General features: G+C 58.4%; 1 protein-coding gene across 3 annotated transcripts in view; it reads right to left on the bottom strand.

Moving 5' to 3' along the window:
* The window catches only part of LOC142013901 (phospholipid-transporting ATPase ID-like), a 127,761-nt gene that overhangs the window by 39,357 nt on the left and 62,054 nt on the right, over positions 1-26,350 (bottom strand). For 2 of the 3 annotated variants that reach the window (XM_074995894.1, XM_074995895.1), the window contains 8 exons: positions 26,017-26,175; positions 24,818-24,906; positions 19,820-20,016; positions 14,606-14,814; positions 12,664-12,707; positions 9,054-9,219; positions 5,761-5,949; positions 4,577-4,692 (listed from right to left, as the gene is read on the bottom strand). In XM_074995894.1, coding sequence (XP_074851995.1) covers positions 4,577-4,692; positions 5,761-5,949; positions 9,054-9,219; positions 12,664-12,707; positions 14,606-14,814; positions 19,820-20,016; positions 24,818-24,906; positions 26,017-26,175 — 1,169 coding nt within the window. Of the gene's footprint in view, positions 1-4,576; positions 4,693-5,760; positions 5,950-9,053; positions 9,220-12,663; positions 12,708-14,605; positions 14,815-19,819; positions 20,017-24,817; positions 24,907-26,016; positions 26,176-26,350 lie in introns of those variants that run through there. The other variant, XM_074995896.1, reaches the window with a different exon arrangement.

Here is a 26,350-nt window from a genome sequence, read left to right as displayed (position 1 = left end):
GCAACTGGTGGTTCCCCAAAAGTACCGGCGCAGGTTGCTGTACCTAGCCCATGATATCCCGCTCGCAGGACACCAGGGGATCCACCGCACCAGGGAAAGGTTGTTACAGAACTTTTTTTGGCCAGGGATCTTTGCAGAGGTCCGTCTATATGGCCTGTCCTGCGATCCCTGCCAGAGGGTGGGGAAGACCCGGGACAAGGGGAAAGCTGCCCTGAGGCCACTGCCCATCATAAAGGAGCCTTTCCAGAAAGTGGCTGTGGACATAGTGGGCCCCTTCAGCAAGGCAACGCGTTTGGGGAAGAAATATATTTTGGTGGTGGTGGATTTTGCCACGCGATACCCAGAAGCAGTAGCCTTGACCTCTGTCGACGCTGACACCATGGCGGATGCACTGCTGTCCATTTTCAGCAGAGTGGGGTTCCCCAAGGAGGTCCTCACAGATCAGGGGTCCAACTTCATGTTGGCCCTGCTGTAAAGCTTGTGGGACAAGTGTGGAGTCCGGCACACCTGGGCCACAGCCTACCACCCGCAGACCAATGAGCTGGTGGAGAGGTTCAATGGGACTCTGAAGCAGACGCTAAGAAACTTCATGAATCAATACCCCCATGACTGGGACAAGTACTTACCCCACCTGCTGTTTGCATACAGGGAGGTGCCCCAGGAATCCACAGGGTTCTCCCCGTTTGAGCTGCTGTATGGAAGGAGGGTACGGGGACCCCGGACTTGCTCAGAGAAGAGTGGCAGGGGACGGCCTCTCCTGAAGGGGAGTCAGTGGTACAGTATGTACTGACCTTCCAGGAAAAACTCTCCGAGCTCATGGGCCTGGCCAGGGAGAACCTCTCCATGGCCCAAAGGAAGCAAAAGGTCTGGTATGACCGTAACGCCCGGGCCCGAGCCTATGCCACCGGGGACCAAGTGATGGTCCTTGTACCTGTGCGGCGGAACAAGCTGCAAGCGGCCTGGGATGGCCCCTTCAAGGTGGTCAAACAGCTGAATGAGGTGAACTACATGGTGGAACTGTCGAACCGGGCCCACAGCCACCGGGTCTATCATGTGAACATGATGAAACTGTACTGGGACAGGGAGAACCTGGTGCTGGCCATGTGCAGGCACTTGGAGGGGATGGGGGATGATCCCTTGGTGGATTTGCTCACAGGGACTGGAGCCGGCTCCTTGCTGGAGTCTATTCCCCTCTCAGACCAGCGGACCCCTGCCCAGCAGACGGAGATCAAGGAGGTGCTGCATTCGCATCAACAGCTGTTCTCGGACAGACCCGGACGCACTGACCTGGCTGTCCACCGAATAGAGACAGGCACCCACGCCCCTATCAAGTGTGTGCCATTCAGAGCCACAGGGAGGACGGGTCAGGACATAGAGGGGGAGGTTGAAGACATGCTGGCTCTGGGGGTGATCCAACCCTCCTCCAGCCCCTGGGCCTCTCCCATGGTGTTAGTTCCTAAAAAAGATGGGTCTGTTCGGTTTTGTGTGGACTATCGCAAGCTTAACACCATCACTGTATCGAACGCCTACCCCATGCCCAGGCCTGATGACCTTTTAGACAAGCTGGGGGGAGCCTGTTACCTCACCACCATAGACCTCACCAAGGGGTACAGGCAAGTGCCATTAGACGATGATGCCTGACTCAAGTCGGCTTTCATCACTCCTGTGGGGCTCTACGAGTTCCTGGTCCTGCCCTTCGGCCTCAAGGGGGCACCCGCTACCTTCCAGCGTCTGGTGGACCAGCTACTGAAAGGGATGGAGAGCTTTGCCCTGGCTTACATGGACGACATTTGCATCTTCAGCCAGACGTGGGAGGACCATGCGTCCCAAGTCAAGCGGGTGCTGGACCGACTCCAGAAGGCTGGTCTGACTATCAAGGCAGGGAAGTGCAAGGTGGGAATGGCTGAGGTGACCTACCTGGGCCACAAGGTGGGCAGCGGCTGCTTAAAGCCAGAGCCAGCTAAAGTGGAGGCTGTCAGAGACTGGCCAACACCCCAGACTAAGAAACAGGTCCAGGCCTTCATTGGGATGGCGGGGTACTACCGGAGGTTTGTGCCCCACTTTAGCTCCATCGCAGCCCCCCTCACGGAGCTGTGTAAAAAGGGAAAGCCTGACAAGGTGGTCTGGACCGAGCAGTGCCAAGAGGCCCTCTGCGCGCTGAAGGAGGCTCTGGTCAGGGCCCCAGTGCTGGCAAATCCAGACTTCCACAAACTCTTCCTGGTGTTCACCGATGCCTCAGACGTGGGGCTGGGGGCGGTGCTAATGCAGGTAAACGACAAAGGGGAGAAATATCCCATCGTGTACCTGAGCAACAAGCTGCTGCCCCGGGAGCAGAACTACGCGGCCATAGAGAAGGAATGTCTGGCCATGGTGTGGGCGCTGGGGAAGCTGCAGCCGTACCTGTTTGGACGGCGTTTCACCGTGTACACCGATCACTCACCCCTGACCTGGCTGCATCACATGAAAGGGGCCAACGCCAAGCTCCTGCGGTGGAGTCTGCTCCTGCAGGACTACGACATGGAGGTGGTCCATGTAAAGGGGAACAACAACACCACAGCCGATGCCCTGTCACGCAGGGAGGGCCCCGAACTTCCCCAGGTTACTGGCTAAGTGACCCCGCTCAGTTCGGTCTGGAAGGGGAGAGATGTGACGGAGTGTGGGGGGGTGCATGTGTGAGACTCTGGCTGGGTGTGTGTAAAACAAGCAGAGCAGCTCCCAGGGGCTAAGGATGACCCTGGGGCTATAACCTAGGCTGGCAGGTAACACCTCTGCCCTGAACAAAGAGGAGGGAGGAGCCGAGCTGGGTTTGAACCAGAGGCGGCAGTTGGAGGCTGTGGGGAGAGGGAGCTGGAAGGCAGCCAGCCTGAGGAGGGGGGAAGCTATACCCCAGAGGGGCACCCCTCGGGCTCCTTGCCCCAGGACTGGTTGGAAGGACTGTCTCTGGCTGCTGTACTGACGCTTCTGTGAGAAACTGGGCATCTGTTGCCTAATAAACCTCCTGTTGTACCTTCCGAGTGAGAGTCAATCCTGCCAGCAGACGGGGTGCCGTGCATAGGGACCCCTGAACCCCATCACACACAACTGACAGAGTAGCTCAAGCAGGTGGAGGAGTGGCCCTGTGTCCATATGGTAAAAATCTTAATCAAATAAAACTGTCCCCCAGACTCAGTCTGGATAGACATTCCTGCTCCAAATAGAGGAGGGTCAGAGTAGCAATGTACCATCCACCATCTGACCAGGATGGGGATGGGGATGGTGAAATGCTGAGGGAAATTACAAAACCAAAACCAAGCCCCATATTCACTGAGAACCTGTCACCGCAGGATGCAATGCAGAGAGAAAATTTCTCGCCACCGGCTTCTGGGAGCAGATAGCCCAGGAAGCTGCAAGGACAGAGGCAACTCTTGATTTGCTCCTAAATAAAGCACACGGTTGGATCCAAGAGGTGAATACAGCTGAAGAGCTGAGTCCCTGTGAACACACTGTAGCTAATGCAACTTCCTCCTGGCAGGGAAATAGCAAAGACACCAGTGCGGTGGCAGTTATGTCAGAAAGGGGAGCCGCACAGAAGGGAGGCGAGTTGAACGCCGGAAGCTAACAGGAACGGTCACATGAGTGACATGCCTGGAACCTGCACGGAAACTTTTACAAACCCCATAACAGAGCCTCAGACTGTCTGTAAGCATCCCACATACATCCTGGGCGTGGTATTACGCTGCCCTAGGTAGTGGCCCCACGACCACTTGGAGAGATTAATTAGTCGGCTCGACAGCCTTAGCTAAGGCACACGTAGCTTTTAGCTCACGCGTTAGCACCTCATGCATTTAGCTCCAGAGGTTCAATCCTGCTCATGTGTTACTGGTATATCCACAATAAAATGCCACCTGGCTCAGCTGCAGAGGAAAAGGGATGGCTAGAGAGAAAAAGACAGCTTTTAAAAACTGGCGGTCACATACTACTGAGGGAGACAGCAAGGAACCACCTCTGGCAAGCCAAGTGTGAAACTATAATTGGGTAGAACAAAACAAAAACAAAAACAATTGGCAGAGCAACTAGCAGAGGACACACAACCTAACAGCGACAGGCAGGCCTCAGGTTCCTGCTGGCTGGGATCTGCTCAGACAGATGCGAGGCTCAGCAGCCTGTTACCGACTGCCAGAAGTGTTCAGGGTCCACAGCACAACTCAATGGAACAATGGTAGCAGGGAGGTGGCCGTGTTAGTCTGCATTCTAACACTACAAACCAGCAGCCCCGTAGCACTTTAAAGACTAACAAAACGATTTATTCGGCGATGAGCTTTTGTGGGACGGAAGTGGGTCTGTCCCACAAAAGCTCGTCACCGACTCCATGTAACGAGCTGATGCAAGCGTTCTACTCCCCGAGTCTGTAACTCCTTTCTACAGCAACGTGTGCATTATTTGCTGAGCTCCCCGGCACAGGCACTGAGAGCCACTCCTCAGCCACAGTTCCTGTTCCCTTTCTGGTGCCGGTGGTGGCACCAGAGCACGTCCCAGAGAGCAGGGGGCTGCCCCCTGCCACTGCCTGCAGAGAGGTTCCCCTGTGCGGGGCACTTACATTCAAGTGTTCCGTGGTCTCTTCTTTGAGGGCTCCACAGGAAGCATCCAGCAGCTCGTAGAGGATGGTGTCAGCCCCCTTGCAGTACAAGGTCAAGTCACCTTCCGGACTTCTCACTAAAAGCAATGGAAAGAAAAGTTCTGCCAAGCCCAGTGGCCACATGACTGGATTTCTCTCTTGAGTCTGGAAGCCATTTTAATGCCCAGTGTGGCTATTGCCGGGGGAGCCATGGGAGGTGTCTAATGAAAGCTAATGGTGCCCTGTATCCAGGTATGCTACTTACTTCTGTGACAGGTATGCTACTTAATTGATGCAGGTAAAGCATCACTTTAACAGGTCTTCTGTCTGAGCTGGTTCTTTCTTTTTTGTTAATAAATCTTTAGATACGAGATCTAAAGGATTGGTGAGCATGTTGTTTTGGGTGAGATCTAAGTAGATGCTGACCAGGAACTGGGGCTGGGCCCTTTGGGGTCTGGAAGAATCTGTGCAGTGTGGGGTGAAACAGGCTTAAGAGTCTCTCATCTGAATTTGGGGGTTGTTGCTCTGGGCTGGTGCAGCAGCTGAGCAGTCTGTGGGTTTGCTCATGTGGCTCTGGCTGGCCAGTGGGGCTGGCAGAGGTGCTGTGGTGGCTGGTTGGATTTGCCTTAGTGAGAAGGAAATCCCAGCCTGGGGCTGTGAGTGGCCCAGATTTTAAGCAGAGGTGCCCTGGACTGAGTTCTCTAGCTGTGCACAGAAACCCCGTCCTATCACACCAGCCACGGGCCTTGGCAGCCATCACACCCATGTGAAAATGGAGTGTTTGCAGACAGCCCTACTCTGCCCGTCAGCATGGGCATCGTGCCTGCTTTGCACCCAGTGGAGGAGATTGCAGCCGCTCTCATCTGTAACACGGAGGTGTGGTGGCCCAGGCTGCAGCCTCAGTACACACCACTCCCTCGTAACGTTGGCAGTTGCACCGCTGAAGCCTGGAGTCCCACGTATGGGGGGCCGGGGAGACACCCACATTGGCGAGGACATCAATGGCCAGACACCAAGAAAGGTCTGCCACTGAAGGCCTTTGTCACTTCTGCTCACCTGAGACAGTTCCACCCAGGTGCCCCATGAAGATGGAGTCCCGGCAAGAGGAGGACAAGCCTGAGAACCCGACCGGGCAGAAAAGCGGAAGGGGGCTGATCGGAACTCACCAATGACGGACATCCTCTTGCGCACGTTGTTGAAGTCCAGGATAGCCAGGAGTTCATAGACCTTCGTTTCGCCCATTTCCACCACCGTGATGGTCTCGGGGGTCCGAGCACGAAACACAAAGCCAAAGTTTCTGGCTGCAGTGACCAGGGCTCCTTCGTCCGGAGACTGGGCCTGATACACCAGGTTACCTGCCACGCACACGTTTGTCTCAGGCCTGGGTCTCAGCACCCTGCTCCTGATGTGCTCAAACTCAAGGGCCACTGCTCATCTGTCTGTCCATACACCTCCCAGGGCAATAAACCCCTGTCCGCACACAGACACATGCCTCTGCAGGCCCAGACTGACACCCAGAGAAGTGCCATTAGCTCCTATTGGCTCCATTCCCCGGAGGCAGTGCCAGCCTGGGTCCTAATCTTCACCTGTGTGTAACCCCAGAGGCACTGAGGCCGCTGGCCAGGGAGAGGAAAGTCTCTGCTCTACTCTGTCTTCAGTCTTGGGGGTCACTCAATAATGAGCAGGACATCTTCATGTCACCCTCCTATTCGTCAGCCCACCGATGGCTGACCAGCCTGAGTCTGAAGCCACAGGACTTATCGCAGAAGGGGCCAGTGTTGGTATCTGTTGGAGGGGCACAGGGCAGCTTTCCATAGAATCACGGGGAGGGAAGGGCCCTCAGGAGGTCACCTATTCCAGCCCTCTGCCTAAAGCAGGATCAACCCCATCTTAGCCATCCCAGCCAGGACTGTGTCAAGCTGGGACTTAAAAACCTCCAGTGATGGAGAATCCACCACCTCTCTAGGCAACGCATCCCAGTGCTTCACCACCCGCCTGGGGAAGTAGTTTTTCCTAATATCTAACCTACACCTCCTCCTCTTCAACTTCAGACCATTGCTCCTTGTTCTGCCATCTGTCACCCCTGAGAACAGCCTCTCGCCATCCTCTTTAGAGCTCCCCTTCAGGAAGTTGAAGCCTTCGACATTCCTTCCCCCTTCTCTGCTGCTCCCCATCTGCACTGTGGCGGGACCTCTCAAATTGCCCCCCCTCCCAATAGTGCTCTCCACTGGGAAGGGTCCTGGGCAAGGTTCTCCCGGGTGTCGACACTGCTGCTGCACTTTTTGATGTGTGCCTTCAGCACGTCCTCATATCGCTTCCGCTGGCCCCCAGCGCTCCTGCGTCCTTCCTCCAACTCAGAAAACAACTTACCATCGGTTCCTCTGCTCCACAGTCACCATGTGTAAGGCTGGCAGACCCAGGCCGTCCACAGGAGGGAACACATCTGCGTCCTTAAGGCGCTAAAGCCATGAGCAGGTGCTAAAGGCCAGCCAGTCCCCAGCCAAGGCTGCAGAGCAGAGACTTCCCTCTCCCTTGTCAGGGGGCTCAGTGCCTCTGGGTTACCTATGGAAAGGTCTCCTTCCACTTGGGAGGCTTCTGCAGCCCAAGGGATCGCACGGCAGGAGCAGTTCCTTTGCTCGGCCTGCGCAGAACCCCAGGTGCCCTCTGCACAGGTGTGGCCGCATCTTCAGACACTGGATTGGCACAGCTGTCAGCAGGGCCGTCAGACTCTGCCCTAAACGGACGCTGGCTGCAGGAGCATGGGACTGGCATGGCTAGTGAGCCCCACTGGTCAGGCTCCAGCGGACACCGCCCCGGGCACGAGCTCAGCTGTGCGGATCGGTGCTGAGAGGATGCAGTGTGTGGCTCTATTCCCATCAGTGTGGGGATGGAGGCAGCGCCACAGCAGCTCTCTACCTGCATTGCTGGGGTGACCAAATACAGGACAGGGAGATACTGGGGGACGGGTGGCTTCCCCTGGCTCCACCAAGCCCCGGGGAGCCAGGAAGGAGGCGGCAGCCACTGACCCTCCCCGAGCCCTGGGGAAGAGGCAGCCGCCAGCCCCCTCCGAGCCCCAGGGAAGCAGGACCCACCAGTGCTCCCCGAGCTCCATGGAAGCGGCAGCCACCGGCCCTTCCTGAGCCCTGGGGAAGCAGCAGTCACCAGCAGGAAGGTGGCAGTCACCGGCCCTTCCCGAGCCCCAGGAAAGCAGCAAGGATGCAGCAGCCTCCCACGCTCTCCCCACTTCCCCAGGGCTCAGGCAAGGGACCTAGTGCTCTCTGGCCAGCAACTGTGGCCAGCCGGGGGAGGGCCCAAATATGGGACAATTCGTCCCTTTTGAAAAATAAGTATGGACGCCTTTTTGGCACCCCAAATTGAGGCCGGATGGTCACCCCATGCATAGCCTCTGTGCTCCTGAGAGATTGCTGCCGCCGCTGGGCCACAAGGCCTGGGAGTCTCCTGGGACCTGCTCTCCACCTGGCACCCGCAGAGCCTCACCAAGAGCGAGCAGCCACGCTCTGACTCAGAGGTTTGCAGCCCCATGTGAGCACAAACCTTCCGACCCACATCCGATTGGCACAGCGCCCTGTGGGGCCGTCTCCCAAACGCCGTTCCACGGAACACGGCGTTCCAAGGACAACTCGCAGGTGTCCCGCGAGCGTTTGGGAAACTAATTCAGCGCGTCACACTGAATAACCCTTTTACAATGACAACAGCAACGGGAAATTCTGAAACCCCTTTACTTCTGCATCTCGCGGGAGTGGGAGCAGCCTGGCAACGCAGCCAGGTGGACGAACATTGTGCTAGCCCATCTCTACGGCGGCGGAGCTCCAAGCAACCCCCTGTGGGGCGTGTTTATCTTTTCTGCTATTAAACCGAGATGCAATGTTACTTCTTCACTGCTCTGAGACCTGATTAAATGACTTCGTTATTTCATGTATACGCAATTGGTCGGTGGGGTGTTGGGTTTTTTTTTTGGTCTGATGACAACGTTTGGAAGAAGATGCTCACAGGTGTTTGGGGTTCCATGGTCTCAGAGGCACTGAACCAGCGGAGTGGATCTGTACCAGGCTTCTGTGGCCGCTGGGAGACGGTGAGGTGGCTTCAGGGGGCCATGGCCCTGGAAGGCTGAAGCCTGGAGCCCCCCGGGGGCTCGGGACTTTGCAGGTGACCCCCTGCAATGGCAGACTCCCCCATCCGGGGGCCACGGACCTACAGTTTCAAAGTCCCACTCGAGAGCCCTAAGTGGGCACACGAATTTGGATCCACAACCAATCTCCCACCTGCAAAGGAAGCAGACAACCCAGCCCTGTCTGCAGCCGCAGCCCTCTGTGGATACCCAGCACCTTGCCGCGCATTGGCAGGACTCCTCAGACAGTCTCCCAGCAGACCCGGAGCAGCGCACTGCGAGGCCGTGACAGGCGGCAGCCGCCGGATCGGTGCCCTCCGTGCCCCTCACCTTCCTCCTTCTCTTCTGGCATCACCGTGTGGCACAGCGAGAGCAGCCGGAAAAACTGGTGCGTGGCGGCATCGCCCAGCTTCATGGCTTCCACCAGGCTGTGGTCGTAGAACACAAACTTGGGGTCTGCCAGCGGGTTGTACGAGAAATCAACCTTCTCCGTGTGCTGCAAAGGGAAGGTCAGGGTCAGCCGGGCTGCCTTGCTGGGCTCACAGCGACCCCCCTCTGCCAGGCCTGCCCTCCCCCCTGCACTGCCAGGGATCCCCCTCTGCCAGGCCTGCCCTCCCCCTGCACTGCCAGGGGTCCCCTCTGCCAGGCCTGCCCTCCCCCTGCACTGCCAGGGGTCCCCTCTGCCAGGCCTGCCCTCCCCCTGCACTGCCAGGGATCCCCTCTGCCAGGCCTGCCCTCCCCCCTGCACTGCCAGGGATCCCCTCTGCCAGGCCTGCCCTCCCCCTGCACTGCCAGGGATCCCCTCTGCCAGGCCTGCCCTCCCCCCTGCACTGCCAGGGATCCCCTCTGCCAGGCCTGCCCTCCCCCCTGCACTGCCAGGGATCCCCCTCTGCCAGGCCTGCCCTCCCCCTGCACTGCCAGGGATCCCCTCTGCCAGGCCTGCCCTCCCCCTGCACTGCCAGGGATCCCCCTCTGCCAGGCCTGCCCTCCCCCTGCACTGCCAGGGATCCCCCACTGCCAGGCCTGCCCTCCCCCTGCACTGCCAGGGATCCCCTCTGCCAGGCCTGCCCTCCCCCCTGCACTGCCAGGGATCCCCCTCTGCCAGGCCTGCCCTCCCCCTGCACTGCCAGGGATCCCCTCTGCCAGGCCTGCCCTCCCCCTGCACTGCCAGGGATCCCCCTCTGCCAGGCCTGCCCTCCCCCTGCACTGCCAGGGATCCCCCACTGCCAGGCCTGCCCTCCCCCCTGCACTGCCAGGGATCCCCCTCTGCCAGGCCTGCCCTCCCCCTGCACTGCCAGGGATCCCCCACTGCCAGGCCTGCCCTCCCCCTGCACTGCCAGGGATCCCCTCTGCCAGGCCTGCCCTCCCCCCTGCACTGCCAGGGATCCCCTCTGCCAGGCCTGCCCTCCCCCCTGCACTGCCAGGCATCCCCCACTGCCAGGCATCCCCCACTGCCAGGGATCCCCCTCTGCCAGGCCTGCCCTCCCCCTGCACTGCCAGGGATCCCCCACTGCCAGGCATCCCCCACTGCCAGGGATCCCCCTCTGCCAGGCCTGCCCTCCCCCTGCACTGCCAGGGATCCCCCTCTGCCAGGCCTGCCCTCCCCCTGCACTGCCAGGGATCCCCTCTGCCAGGCCTGCCCTCCCCCTGCACTGCCAGGGATCCCCTCTGCCAGGCCTGCCCTCCCCCCTGCACTGCCAGGGATCCCCTCTGCCAGGCCTGCCCTCCCCCTGCACTGCCAGGGATCCCCACTGCCAGGCCTGCCCTCCCCCTGCACTGCCAGGGATCCCCTCTGCCAGGCCTGCCCTCCCCCTGCACTGCCAGGGATCCCCACTGCCAGGCCTGCCCTCCCCCCTGCACTGCCAGGGATCCCCTCTGCCAGGCCTGCCCTCCCCCCTGCACTGCCAGGCATCCCCCACTGCCAGGCCTGCCCTCCCCCTGCCCTGCCAGGGATCCCCCTCTGCCAGGCCTGCCCTCCCCCTGCACTGCCAGGGATCCCCCTCTGCCAGGCCTGCCCTCCCCCCTGCACTGCCAGGGATCCCCCTCTCCCAGGCCTGCCCTCCCCCTGCACTGCCAGGGATCCCCTCTGCCAGGCCTGCCCTCCCCCCTGCACTGCCAGGGATCCCCCTCTGCCAGGCCTGCCCTCCCCCCTGCACTGCCAGGGATCCCCTCTGCCAGGCCTGCCCTCCCCCTGCACTGCCAGGGATCCCCACTGCCAGGCCTGCCCTCCCCCTGCACTGCCAGGGATCCCCTCTGCCAGGCCTGCCCTCCCCCCTGCACTGCCAGGGATCCCCCACTGCCAGGCATCCCCCACTGCCAGGCCTGCCCTCCCCCTGCACTGCCAGGGATCCCCCACTGCCAGGCCTGCCCTCCCCCCTGCACTGCCAGGGATCCCCCACTGCCAGGCCTGCCCTCCCCCTGCACTGCCAGGGATCCCCTCTGCCAGGCCTGCCCTACCCCTGCACTGCCAGGGATCCCCCACTGCCAGGCATCCCCCACTGCCAGGCCTGCCCTCCCCCTGCACTGCCAGGGATCCCCCTCTGCCACGTCTGCCCTCCCCCCTGCACTGCCAGTGATTCCCCCTCCCCCATGGCTGCCCTCCCCCCACACTTGCAGTAATTCCCTGACATGCCCCTCCCACCCTGCACTCAGCAACCCCCATCCCCCCCACTGGCCTATGGGCCCAGCACGCTGAGCCATCCCCACGCACTCCAGCTGCCCTCCCACACTCACAGCCACCCCCCTGCACAGCCTCTCTTCCCCCCCAGCCGCCACCTCGCCCAGGAGAATTCCTGGGTGGCTCCTGCCAGCCAGCCCCACACTGCCCCTGGCGGCTTAAGGCAAACCACTGCCCCCAATGCTCTGCCCCCCGGCATCCCGTCCCAGGCCTGGCCCCAACGCCCCAACCTCCAACACCCCATCCCCCCAATGCCCTGCTCCTGACTCCCTGCCCTAGGCCTGGCCCTGAGACCTGCCCCCTGACGCCCCAACACCCCATCCCCCCAGTGCCCTGCCCCCCAACTCCCCGCCCTAGGCCTGGCCCTGAGACCACAAGCTGAGATGAAGTTAAAACTCTACCCGCTCCCCTGGGGTCTCTGAAACAGAGACACCCGCACGGACTCTGGTGGGACCCAGCGGTTTGGGTTTTACCCGCGATGCCTCGCAGTGGGAACTCGCTGCAGACTCCCACCCCTGCTCCAGTGCAGTCACACGTGTCGAACGAGCCCTGAGCTTTGACCAGCCCAAGCTGGCGCGTGGTGCGACGCCCCCACGCTCACGTGTGCAGACAGCTGGAGCCTGGGTGCGTGGGTCCAGCCTCTGAGCGGCTGGCTGCAGGCTGGGGGGACTGGCCGATTGCGCACAGGGCGGAAATAAACATTTCTCCCCCTACAAACAGGTCCTCCACGCTCTGCAGCCAGAGGCAGGAGGCTCTGGAGGCGAATGAGCGGGTGCAAACAGCTGGCTCCACTGGGATAACCTAGACTCCTGCCACGCAGAGGGGAAGTACCTGGGGAGATGGGGAAATAGATCCCCTGAATCGCCTCGGCTTTTGTTGGCTGAATGGCTACGGAGAGTTTTGAAAGTGTCCGGGACAGGCGGTGGGGTGAGCCGGGTGGGTGGCAGTGTGTGAGGCAGGCTGATACCGCAGCAGGGACTGGGCAGACCCCTCCAGTGCCCCTTTTCAGGCTCTCTTATCTTCGGGGCTTGGAAAAGGCTGCAGCCTTTGGCCGTGCAGGGCTCTGGGCAGAGCCGCACTGCCACTCACCAGCTTCCGCCTGCAAACGTCCCTCCCGCTTTTTAAGTCACACCAAGGCCCTGCTGGTCGCGAGCGCTCAGGGCGCAGGGCAGCTCGGGTGAAGCCGGGGGCAGCCTGCACCCCACGGCTGGAACCGGGTGCAGCGGAGGAGAGACTACGCCAGCAGAGCAGCCGGCCACATACCTCGGTGATCTCCGTCCTTTGCCCCACCACGTCGTACGCGTCACCTGTGGGTCACAAACACAGAGGGGGTCGCAGCCTCCCCAGCGAGTGCCGGCAAGGCCCCGCAGAGCCAGCTGTCCCTTTGCCCCTGCCCTGAGCACTCCACCACGCGGGGGGAGAAGCAGCTCCCACTCCCCCAAAGAGCAGGTGCTCCTGCGCTGTAGCCAGAGGGACGAACCAGCCACGCTCTGCGCAGGTGGGAGCCGCTCCCCGACAGAGTCCGGACCAGCTTGGCTGCTCTTCCCGAGGGAGGGGCACACCAGCTGCCACCAGCCCCTGCCCAGCCGGCTGCTTGCACCAAACAGCTTCTCCGTCGCCCTACCTGCCATGGGAACCGGGGCGTGACGAGCACGCGGGAAAGCCAAACGGCCGCACGCACAGGAAGGGGACAGGAGCCTGGGCGAAGTCCAGCCGGCTCCGACTGAGCCCAGCCTGGTCTGCGGGGAAGCTGGGGCACAGGGCAGCGCTTTCAAGGAACCATCGACACGGGCCACAGCGCGCAGCTCGGGGCGCAGACTAGACTCACAGAGCCCTGGATGTTCCAACAGGAACAGCCATCAAAGCTCCTTCTTCCTCTCTCCCGAGAGCAACGCTACGCGGCCCTTTCCTCTTGGACAGTCACTGGCCACAGGGGCTCCTCAGGCCCTCACCTCATCTCCTTCCACCCCGAGGAGAAGCTACAGGTGAGTGGCCTGCACAAGGACTCCTCTGTTAAGTGTGCGCCAGGGTGAGGCCAGCGGACCAGCGAACAAGGGGAGAGAGGCAGCTCCAGAAAGCAGAAGCTGCTGCAGCACTGTGGCGTTATCACAGGCAGAGGGGGAGCAGACAGGAAGGGGGAGCTATGAATCAGTTAGGGCCAGGGGGCCTCCCCTGAGGCTGCCACAGGCCTTTTAGGAGCCTTCCCCAGCAGGGAGCAGGGGAGGGCACAGAAGCAGAGGCTGGAGAGGAGGGAGGAGATCAGAGCAGGTGAGGACAGAGTGGTGGAGAATACCAACAACATCAGGGACAGCAGAGGAGGTGAGCAGCCCCCTGCCCTGGTAACCTCAGGGCTCAGGCGCCGGCTAGAAGGGCTGGTTTCTCAGCCCAGTTGGACCAGGGGGCTCCTAACCACCGGCCTTCAAGCCCGGGGACCAAAGCCAGAACCTCGGCGAGGGCAAGCGGGTCCCACAGCATGGGACTGGGGACTGAACAGGGGTCTGGGGCCCAGGAGTGGTACTGTCCCTGTGACCCGTGGTACAAGCTGGAGAGCACATGTCACAGGTGTGATAGAGCCCACCCACCGCCACAGCCTCTTCCCAGCTCTGAAGCCTCCTTACAAAGCCTGAACAGGCCCATGCTCTGAAGCTGCCTCCCCTTCTGAGATCTGCAGTGCAGCTCTGACCCTCTGTAAAATATACCTCACGGAGCCCAGATGTCACCTGAGGGGAGACTTCTCAACATCAGAGCACACTGCCACGCACCAGCCCCAGAGCTAAGCTCCTCACGTCACAGTGTGGTGCTCATCCTTTCTACTCTGGTTTTTCCCAGTGATGCAGAACAGAAGATGCCCCAATAGCACCACCCAGGGAAGAAGCCCGCCATTAACTCCACAGTAGGGAAGAGACCTGAGTTCTCCTGGTTTCTAGAATGCATGTGCACTGCCTGCATAGCGAGGCTGATTGGTAGACAGTAAAGAGAAGAGGATGGCAGACGACGGAAAGAGAAAATAATGCTCAAGCTTTGATTAACACGGGGTTGCAGCGGGTCAGGTAACTCTCATCTGGTACAATTTATTCAGGTAGTTTTTCCCACTTCCTACATGTCCTGTTCTTCTGCGTGTGTGATGGTATCACATTTCTGGGGCCCAAGCAGAGAGAAGGGCCCTGGCAGAAGGCGTGGGGAGAAAGAGAAGAGATGCTCATACCATAGGACTTCCCATTAATGGAGCACTTGTTGAAGCACATGATGTTCTGCGTGAGAGTCCCCGTTTTGTCCGAGAAGACGTACTTGATCTGCCCCAGCTCCTCATTGAGGGTGGTGGTGCGGGCCTGGGCGGGCGTGTCATTCAGCGGGTAATACATTTTACGGTCCCAGTCAATGTAGAAGCTGTTGCCCAGGCGTATGATCTCTACACTGGGAAAAGGGGAAGAGAAGATGATGGAACATTCACTGGATTAGGGAACAGGATCCTCCCTCATCAGCGTTAGGGCCAGCAGCTGCAGTCGGAATAAGAACCCAAGAGTTGTGGCGGGTTGGCATATCCACGAGGCCTTCCTGAGACGGCTGCAGGCCTTGTGCCTTTCAGAGGCACTAGGATGAGCACCATGACACCAGCTGCTAGACAGATGTCCAGGTTCCTTCTGGGGGCTGAGTACCTTTTAGAGCAGATCTTAAAAGCTCCACAGCCACAAGCCACAAGACAGAGCTACTTTCTCCCCCCTTCCAACCCATCTCTACAGGCGCTGGATGCTGCCTAGGTAAGCCAGGCCCTCTGGACACGGACTGCCCCCCGGAGCAGCCAGCCCTGCCCCGACTGGGTAGCACGGATAGAAAAGAGGGAGTGTTTGAGCCAGGCTTTGCAAGGGAGTTGACAGAAGCCCCGAGGGAGGGCAGTGGAGTGAAAAATGCTGAGAGGTGAATCTCCGCCCAGGGCTCTAAAGCCCCCACTAACCTTCTGGGATAACCAGCAGCACTGCACACTGGGGCTGGAGGCCTCAGCACGAGACACTTCCGTGCTGAAAGTGAAGGCAGCTCATTGATCTGCTTCATTTGCTGCACCTGAGGGGGCAGGTTTCAAGCCTAGGCACAGTTCAATGGTGCTTTCGGCTGGGCCTGGCTAGGGTGCCCCACGAACTGCGTGCAGCAGAGCCAGAAACGGCGATATTTCTGAAGAAAGTTGAATAAGGCAATCTGACCGTCAGAGCAAGCAAGCCCTGTGGGACTTCATGTGATCTGAGAGACTTCTTAGCCCGTAAGCAAACTGAATTTGCATTTCGCTGTTACTCTGAACGGTGAAAGAGAAGAACTAATTCCCTGCACACGCTAAAACAAAACCCACTCCCGAACGTGACTTCCAGCCTCCTATTCCCAAGTGCCGTCACTCACCCTCACTGACAGTGTGACTGACTGAAAACACCAGCAGCCGCAGCAGCCGTTCAGTGCTGTGCTCAGTGGTTTGACGTCAGAATCTCTCCCCGCACCCTCCCAAGGGACTCTCTCTTGAACGCTGGGAAGCAAAATGTATTTCCCATTGTAAAGACTACCCGAAGGAGTCTGCCAGACAACCCTCCAACACGAAATTCTACAGGCTACTTTCTTTGGATCCCACCAAGGAATACACTAAGAAACTGCACCATCTGCTCAGGACACTCCCTACAAAAGGACAGGAACAGATCTACACAAACACACCATTAGAGACCTGTCCAGGGCTATTCTACCTACTACCCAAGATCCACAAACCTGGAAATCCTGGATGACCCACCATCTCGGGCCTTGGCACTTTCACTGCAGGACTGTCTGGCTATGTGGACTCTCTCCTCAGACCCTACGTCACCAGCACTCCCAGCTATCTCCGGGACACCACTGATTTCCTGAGACAGCTGTAAAACATTGGTGAACTCCCAGAAAACACCATCCGAGCCACCATGGATGTAGAGGCTCTCTACACCAACCTCCCACACGTAGATGAGTAAACGCTGTCCGGAACAGTATCCGCGATGATGCCACAGCACAACTGGTGGCAGTGCTCTGTAACTTTATCCTCACACACAACTATTTCAGATTTGGTGACAATATATATCTCCAAATCAGCGGCACAGCTATGGGCACCCGCATGGCCCCTCAGAATGCCAACATTTGTATGGCTGACCTGGAACAGCGCTTCCTCAGCTGTCATCCACTCACACCCCGTCTCTATCTATGCTACATCGATGACATCTTCATCATCTGGACCCATGGGAAGGAGACTCTGGAGGAATTCCGCCAGGATTTTAACAACTTCCACCCCACCATTAACCTCAGCCTGGACCATTCTACACAGGAGATCCACTTCCTGGACACCACAGTGCACATACGCAATGGCCACATAAATGCCACCCTATACCGTAAACCCACTGACCGCTACGTCTACCTTCATGCCTCCAGCTTCCATCCCAGACACACCACACGATCCATTGTCTACGGCCAAGCACTAAGATACAACCGCGTTTGCTCCATCCCCTCCGACAGAGACAAACACCTACAGGATCTCTACCAAGCATTCTTGAAACTACAATACCCGTCCGAGGAAGTGAAAAAACAGATCAACAGAGCCAGACGTGTACCCAGAAGACTCCTACTACAGGACAAGCCCGAGAAAGAAACCAACAGAACACCACTGGCCATCAGCTACAGTCCCCAGCTAAACCCCCTCCAGCGCATCATCAGGGATTTACAACCCATCCTGGACAATGATCCCCAACTTTCACAGGCCTTGGAAGGCAGACAAGTCCTTGCCCACAGCCCACCTGCCAACCTGAAGCAAATTCTCACCAGCAACTATACACCACACCACAGCAACCCTAACTCAGAAACCTACCCATGCAACAAACCTCGGTGCCAGCTCTGCTCACATATCTACACCAGCAACAACATCGCAGGACCTAACCAAGTCAGTCACACCATCACAGGTTCATTCAGCTGCACATCTACGCACGTAATATATTCCATCATGTGCCAGCAGTGCCCCTCTGCTATATACATTGGACAAACTGGACAGTCCCTACGGAAGAGAATAAACGCTCACAAGTCGGATATCAGAAATGGCAATATACAAAAACCCGTAGGAGAGCACTTCAATCTCCCAGGCCACACAGTAGCAGATTTAAAAGTAGCTATCCTACAGCAAAGAAATTTTAAAACCAGACTCCAAAGAGAAACTGCTGAGCTGCATTTCATCTGCAAATTTGACACCCTCAGCTCAGGATTAAACAAAGACTGTGAATGGCTGGCTAAATACAAAAGCAGTTTCTCCTCTCTTGGTGTTCACACCTCCAGATAAACTGCTGGTAGTAGGCCTCACCCTCCCTGACTGAGCTAACCTCGTTATCTATAGCCTTGCTCTGGCCTGCCTATTTATACCTGCCTCTGCAAATTTCCACTACCTGCATCTGACGAAGTGGGTCTTTGCCCATGAAAGCTTATGCTCATATGTTTCTGTTAGTCTATAAGCTGCCATAGGCCCTCGTTGCTTTTGCAGATGCAGACTAACATGGCTCCCCCTCTGATACTCAACACCGTTGTGAAGAGTTGCAAAGCTCCGAAAGGCGAGGAGCGAACGGCAATGACTGACCAGCGCTAGCTTGTCTCTCTCCAGCAGCTCCTAGCTCAGCCTCTCGATTGTTTCGCAAACGTGTCTCACGAGGGTGACCATATTTCCCTATGCCAAATAGGGAACACCCTGGCAGGGGGCTCCCACTTGCGGCAGCCAAGCGAGTGCAGCTCCCTGGCTGCCCCATGCCGTGGGGTGCTGGAACAGGGCTGACACTCCACAGGGGCTCACCAGCTGCCCCCTGCCATGGGGTTCTGGGAATGCTGCGTGGATGCCCCCTGGCTCCAGTGGTGGCTGCCCTGTGGGGGGCAGGGAGGGGGCACTCCCTGGCTGTGGCTGCGACTCCTGGCTGCCCCACGCCTTCGTGCACCGGGTATGGGGCTGCCACCTCACAGAGGAACTCCACGGCGGCCCCACACCTCCGGGTGCTGGGAATGAGGCTGCCGCCCTGCTGGGGGGGGTGTCCCCAACTGCAGAGGTGGCTACCCCACACCTGGGGGCACTGCCGATGGGGCTGCTGCCGGCAGGAGAGCTCCCCGCTGTAGGGGTCCCGAGCTGTGGAGGCGGCTGCCCTGCGGGGGTGGGGGGCTACGCAGGAGGCTGTCCTGCAGTGGGGATGGGGCTACCTCCCTGCAGGGGGTCTCCCTGGCTGCAGGGGCAGCTGCCCCACGGAGGGGCTGCCCAGCACTGCTGGGGCACGAGCTCCCCCTTAAAATCCTGGGGAGGGGGGCAAACACACTACCCTGCCCCCAACACACCCTGCCTCACCGCCGTGCAGGGCCCGGCTCCCTGTCCTGCTGCTGCCTGTGCTGGCTGCTCAGCACCTGCTGTCTCACCAGCTCCTGACTGCTCTTACCTCCGGCTGCAGCTGTGCTGACCTGGGGAAGGGCCGCTCAGCAGGGGAGTGAACATACGGGACAATTCGCTTCTGTGTACCCAAAAAGGGCCGGGCGCCTGCCTGAAACACAGGCCTGTCCCGGTGCAAACAGGACTCATGGTCACCCTCTGCCCACCCACCCACGCGGACCCAGCCCAACACACAGGCCTGTCCCGGTGCAAACGGGACACATGGTCACCCTCTGTCTCACCCACCCACCCGCTGGGGGCACTCTTCCAGGTGTCAGCTCTTCGGGACAGCAGCTGCACGCACTCTGTGTTTGCACCATGCCCAGCCCAGTGGCCACGCTGAGCCCTCTAAGTGCTATGGGCGCACCAGTGGTAATAAGCTCAATCCAGATACCAGGGCAGCAAACTACCTATTATCCCTAGAGCTGCTTTCCGGGGTGGTGGCACCAGCTGCAGAGCTGGCTCAGAGCCCCGGACTTTGGATGTCACACGACCACCCTAGGCGGGGGCCCTTCAGGAAGGACACACTTTGTTGCGGAACTCTTGGATCCCTGCCGGCCTTGGCACCAGGCTTGTACCCCTTGCACACTGCGGACAGTGGACCTCCAGGGGCTGGGGCTCCTCCCAGGGTGGCCAGCTCTGCTTCAGCCTCTTGCCTCCCTGCAGGGCTGCAGCAGAAGCCCACTTGCTGAAGGGATGTGTCTGTGGGTTAGGGTTACTTTAATGACATCCCTTAAGGAACTAGCAGGGTCATTTGCAGGGGAGGAGGAAAGGGCTTGACTTGGGCATAGAGGGCCGAGGGCACTAACCAACACAAACTCACAGAGGGACCCAGTGGCCAGCACACATCTGTACGCAGAGTTGTTCTGGCTGCGAGCTCAGCTCTGCAATGCACTGGACGGCTGGGAACACACAGATCCCAGCTGCGGTGAAGATAAAGAACCCTTCCGAGCAGAAGTTGTACCCCAAAGTGCAGTTGCTTACCTGACGTAGAGTGAAATGGGCACCACGGTGTTCAGGATGATGACGTATGACCAGAACATGAGGAAGCCGGAGTAGGGGGCAGAGTCAACGCCCTCCGCCCAGGGCAGGTAGACCTGGAAGTAGTAGCCCTTCTCATACTCCCAGATGCCATTGCCAATGGCCAGGATGAAACACATCAGGGCTAAAAAGGCAAATATCTGCAACAAGAAGATCCGTTTCAGAGCAGCGCCCTCCCCTAGCGCACCTGGATGGTTCCCACATCACATGGCACAGGGCAGGCCGAACCCGCGGCAGGGGGAGAGCTGCTCGGTCAGGTTCCCTGTTCCAACTCCCAGCCACTGCACGACTGACAGGCCCCTGCACGCGCCTGAACCCTTTCTGCAGCCTGTTGCTAATTCCCTCCAGAACATCCCCTGCACCACAGCCCGGGGTGTCGCTGAGCTCCCCAGGATTTCTTATCTGTGTTACTGTAGCACCCAGGGCCCTGGCGCCATGCAAACAGAGCAAAAAGGCAGTCTCTGCCCCAGAGCACCGACTCCCTGCGCTGCAAGGAAGGAGCCAGCGGAAGGCCACAGGCAGGCAGAAGAGCACAAGGAACCAGTGAGCCCGTCCGGTCAGCGCGAGGGGCTGAGGCGATGCGTGCTGGCAGCCAGATTGTCTCTGGGACCTAGTGTGAAACATTTCACCCCGGCGCCCGGCCATGTGGCCCCACATCTCAGGGCCACGTGTTCACAGAGCAGCTAACACCCCCTGTAAGCTGGGGGCTGGCGAGGAGACCAGCAGAGTGCCCACGACGTGCTTTTCTTTGCACTGGGCACATGGAAACGTATTCCGCACGCACGGGGGCGGGAAAGATTGGAGGGAACATCGGTAACAGCTCTGCACCGCCGGGGCAGCTGATGGACTCCCACACCCAGCGACCCTCTCTCTGCCCTTTGCGATTCCGGCTGCGTAGCTGACATTGCCGACGCCGTCCCTGTGCTCTTGGCCTTTCACAGCAGGGCGAAGCTTTCACATCCCTCCTTTGTGGGGAACACAACCCTTTCTCGCCGGCTCTTTTTTCCTGCCCGGGCTAGGTTTGTGGCTGCAGAAAGCAGGTCCCCTGGCTTCTCAGTAGAGAATCTACACAGCCAGTACAGGCTAATGCTCCAGGACTGCCTAGTGAATGGGGCACTGTGTGAGCCCTCAGGAGAGCCAGGCTTATTTCCCAGCTCACTCACAGAGTTCCTGGGTGCCCATGGGGAAGGCTCTTAGCCCTGCTATGCTTAACTTACCCATCTGTGAAAGGGCCATCACACTCCCCTAGCTTGGAGCGGCACTGGGCGCAGCACTGATCCAAGGGGGCCGGGTGCCCTGCAAGAATCTAGCTAGCGCACGACCATGCAGCTGATGGGTGCCCATGCAATGAGCATGCTTCAGCAAGCGCTCACTAACACGCTGCTTACGTGGCCTCCCCGGTCTGTCTCCAGCCACCTGGGCACCACTGTCTTATGCTTAGCTTGGAAGCACCATCCTTTTGTCCCATGGCCGTGTAGCGGCCAGCCCAGTGGGGTCCTGGCCCCGGACTGGGGCTCAGAGATGCCACAGGCACACAGAGGACAGTGGTGCTCAGTTCTCTTGGAGGGGACAGAGCTGGTAGCAGAACACGAGCGTTTTCCCCACCCGGAGCAACCAGGGAGGAGGGGAATAACTCCGTATCTTTGCCAGGCAGCCCATGGGCACGGCTGGGAACCGCAGCTCCTGCCATGCAGACGCGTGCTTCATAGAGCCGGGCTTCCTACCAGCCGCGTCAGGGCTGGGGAGCCAGCGCCTGCTGGGAAGCTCCTTGCACCAGCAGGTCCAAAGAGCTCCTCAGACAAGCTGATTGCCAGGGGGTAACAGTTAGCGTCAGGCAATGGGCTCCAGCCATCTCTGAGGGCTCTGCACTGACATTTCGAGCAACAAGGCCTCAGCCACCCGCCCTGACAGCTCCCGTGAGAGAAAGTGCCCTGCTCCGGACGCTGCCAGCCCAGCCCAGCCCAGCCCAGCCCAGCCTCCCAGTCTGCGGCCTGGCACCAGGGATGCTTCCTCTGCGGCAGGGGTGTGTCCGAGCAATAGAACAATAACCGCTCTCTGAGCTCACCAGGGAATTTTGTCTCTCTCTCAGCCTGATTTCAAAGAGCCGCCGGCGGCAGCTTCCCGCAGGAGGAACTTCTCTAAGGACGGCAGAAGGCCGGGGGTCAGAGTGGAGAGAGGGGTCCTTCTGCCTGACCTCCTGCAGAGGCAAAGGGACTGAGCATGCGTAAGCTGGGCTGCCTCTCAGGGCCTGGTTTAAAAATCAGATTGCCTACAACTCTCTCAGTGACAATCAAACACAAATGAGCGTTTCCGGTATTTACAGCGTGCAACCTTCACTGCACCTGAAATGAGGCTGTTTTTATGTAGCAAATTCTGCCTATTCACACTCTTTTGGCACCGTGTGTCAGCAGCCTCCATGTACAGACCCTGTCCGGCCCCCCAGGAGCAAGGAGGCCCTGGCCGCATTCCCTTTCGAGTACAAAGGACCTACAGGAGCAGAGCTACCTGACAGCAGCGTGTGAAGGACCCAGGAGCACTTAGATACCTTGGTGCCCCTACAACTGGCAGACACCCAGCCCCCTCAGCCACGGAGAACACAGAGGACGAGGGGTTCAGCTGCAGCTTGCTCATGTCTGCAAGCCAGCAAGGAGCCGAGCTCAGCTTGTCTGCAGTCGCCCTGCGGGGGAGCAGGAGTCTGAGTGGATCAGAACGTGGAGAAAACGCATGGCGTGCGTGTGACACATGAGCATGCTGGGAGATGGGGGGTCGGGGAAGGGATACCTGAATAGTTAGAGCACTGGCTTGCTTAAATCCGGGGCCAGGAGTTTGATCCTTGAGGAAGCCACTTAGGGGTCTGGGACAAACAAATTAAAATCTGTCGTGGCTGGCGCTTGGCCCTGCTGAGAGGGTAGGAGCCTGGACCTGATGACCTCCCAAGGTCCTGCTCTGTGAGATGTGGATCTCCATTTCTCATCATTATTTTATTATAGCTGGGGTAAAGCACCTGGCCCTGAGGCCCTGCGTGTGACAGAGCAGCTCCACCTTTGCCCCTTTCTGGGAGACCCCAGGTGCCCCACCCTGGGCCCTCTCCTCTTTTCCATTGCACTGTAGGAGAAGGAGACACCCGCTGCTGGCATGGGCTCTCGGCCTTTCTGCCCCCAGCACTTCTCTCCTAGTCCCTCTGAGCCGGCATCCCGGCAGGTCTGCTGCCACCCCTGAACTCTGTCCTCTGCAGGCTTCTCTGACGTCTCCCCTTCCTCCAGTCCCCCAGTAACCTCTCCTCTTGCCATTGGCAATGGGGTTGTTGCAGGGACAGGCTCCTGGGTTTGTGTTGGTGTATGGTTGTGGCTGCAGCTGAGTATTTTCTTGAGGTTCGGCGGCCATCTGTCGGAGGGAACAGGCCTGTCACCCGAGGCCCATGAGAGTGAGGGACCATGTTCCACCGCTCCTCAGAAACACTAACCCAGGAACCTGTCCCTGCAACAAACCCCACCGCCAGCCCTTTCCACGTGTCTATACAAGCGACACCCTCACTGGACCTAACCACATCAGCCACACCATCAGTGGCTCATACGACTGCACACCCACGAACGTGATATAGACCATCATGTGCCAGCAACACCCCTCTGCCATGTACCTTGGACAAACCGGCCAGTCTCTGTGCCAAAGGATGAATGGACATAAACCCGACATCAGGCACTGGAATACGCATAAACATGCAGGGGAACTCTTTAACCTCCCTGGACATGCGATAAAGGGGTTGAAAGTAGCCCTTCTCCTACAGAAGGATTTTACCACTCGATTCCAGAGGGAGACATCGGATTTGGAATTCATGTGCAAGTTTCACGCATCTGCCTGGGCTTTAACAGAGATCTCAGTCATCACAAGCTTTATGAGGGCAAGCAACGGCCAGTCTGACTGCTCTGCCGTGAGGTCTGAGAGTTGATCTGTGCTGGCGGGGCCGGATCATCCCGTGGCCGGAGCGGGTTCAACGTACGTGCCCATGTGCAGGAGGCATTGTGGGCATTGCAATGGCTAGGTGGGAGCCAGTCTAATCTCAGCTGGATTCTTCTGATTTCAGTCTCGTAACGTTACCCTACCGACAGCCAGCACTGCAACACCTGGGCAGAAGCTGCTATTAAAAGCTAAACGTCGGAGCTAAGCTAAACTCTGGTTTCCCTGAGCCTTCCCATGAGCTGCTCTTCAAGCAACATTGCCTCAGTCACAGGCTCAGCGGGCGTGAGTACATCTCCCTGCGGGGATGGCGCCCCGCCGCTACAGCAGCAGCAGCTAACAGAACGCTGCTCTTAGCTCAAGGGACAGGCTGCCGGGTGGAGACTCCAGGACTGATCCCTGCCAAGGACTGTGGCCTCCTTGTGTGAGCAGCTGCAGTTGGCAACAACTGTCAAGAAGTTTCCATTCCCAATCCAATCTGCAGCATTTTAATTAGTGGGGAGTCAGAGACTGTCCCTCGAGATCCTAAGTATCTCTTTAGTGCTGTTAAATATACCCCCAGCCTCTGGCTATGAATGAGCACACAATAATCTCCTTCCATGCAGGAGAGTCAGCCTAGCAGCCAGCGGAGAGCACCACACAAATGAACAAACCCCATCACTGCAGAGAGCCAGGAAGCCTGAGAGCGAGAAGGAAAACAAAAGCCATGTTTATTTAAAAGATTTTAGGGAAAATGTTACTCGCCAGCTTCAAACAATGGAGGACAAGAGCACAGCAAAGACAAGCTGCACGGAAAGGCCCTTGCTCCTACCACTTTAACGCCTTAGAGAGGGCTGCAGAAACCCACAGGCTAATGCACTTTTCTAGCGTTCGGCATTCTCTCGTTAGGCCCTCTGGCTAGCCCCGGTTTGCCAGGGCAGAGGCGATGCACTCAGAAACGTCGGATGACAACGTCTGAAGGAGAGAAGACAAATTAATCCAACTTACCACTAGCACGAGGACATTCATTAGCCGGTCAATGCTCGTCCGTTTAAAGGTTGTTCTCCCGCTGTTCTGCATTAACTTGGTGTCTGGCCCTAGGAGATCAAATGCAACCGTGGTGTTAAAGAGTGCAGGTTGCTTCCAGGGCTGCTTCCCTTCAATTCACCAGAGCACTTTATAACCCTGTGCTAGCTCTCACAAGCCTCCTGGGAGGCAGGGCCTGATTGTTATCCCCATGCCACAGCTGAAAAACCTGTGGTGCCCGCAGTCAAGTGACTTGTCCGAGGCCATAGAGAGAGTCAGAAACAGCCGAGAACCCCTGACTCTCGCCCTGCCGCAGCCAACGCTCCCTCCCTTATTGGTGGAGACACTGCATCAGTTCGTTGTTCATTGCCATGTCTGTCTGTAGTGCTACAGACCCATCCCAACCTCGCCCATACCGGGTGCAGAGTTCCGCCCCCCAAACACACACACAGAGCAAACTACCCTGGCACTCAGGCACCAGGCCGTAAACAGGAATAAGGTGTTTCTAAGCTAACCAGGCTGGCTTGGAGAAGGGACCTGCCCGGTACACACTTGGAGAGATGAAGCAACTAAGTTCTGTCAACTCATGGAGCCTCAAGCAGGGTCAGTGTTTGAGGAATAGTATCGGAGGGGTGGCCATGTTAGTCTGGATCTGTAACAGCAACAAAGGGTCCTGTAGCACCTTATAGACTAACAGAAAAGTTTTGAGCATGAGCTGTCGTGAGCAAAGACTCACTTCATCAGATGCATCTGCGCTCACAAAAGCTCATGCTCAAAACTTTTCTGTTAGTCTATAAGGTGCCACAGGGCCCTTCATTGCTGTTTGAGGAATCTCTGCCCTAGAGGATGGGCTGACGTTTCCCCCCATGTAATTAGCTGATCCCAGCTCTGGGGGGAAGAGAAGTTTCTCTTTAGGACAGAGAAACCCATCAAGATATGCTGAGATTTTGCAGCCTAGGGTTGACTATCCACCACTTTCTTGTGGCCTGGTCTAGACAAGGTCCAGTTAAAGTCCCGTGCCTGGTGGGTTTGTGACGTTCCCAGTTCAGGGCTGAGGGGCAGGTTCAGCATTCCAGTGGTGCGCTTGTACCCTGCAGAGCCCAGGTCCCAAGGAGACAAGAGCGCTCGTCTCTGCCCCTGTTGCAGGCGTTTCACTCTGCGCCTCAGTGTTTTCCACCTACCAGCGTAAATGACAAGGCCAAAGCACCATTCTGTGTTCCTAATGGTGCAGCCTCTCAGCAGCATCTTCTCGTTGTCCAGGGCAAATTTCTCCCCGCGGATAGTCAGTGTCCCAGTGAACTTATCCAGCTTGTTATTCGGCGCCTCACATTTGACTTCACCTGGAGGTAGAGATCGGGCAATGGCAAACCTCCCTGGGGCTAGGCCCACCAGCCCAGCACACACAACCCTGCAGCTGTGCGCTGGGCAGTCACTGTACCCTGGGCAGTGACCATGCGCTGCCCCAGCTGTCCACCTGTGTCGCATTCTGCTGGCTATGGCAAGTGTGCTCTGCAC

This window comes from Carettochelys insculpta, chromosome 5, assembly GCF_033958435.1.
Source record: "Carettochelys insculpta isolate YL-2023 chromosome 5, ASM3395843v1, whole genome shotgun sequence".
Lineage (NCBI taxonomy): Eukaryota > Metazoa > Chordata > Testudines > Carettochelyidae > Carettochelys > Carettochelys insculpta.
This window is presented reverse-complemented; position numbering and strand designations above follow the sequence as displayed.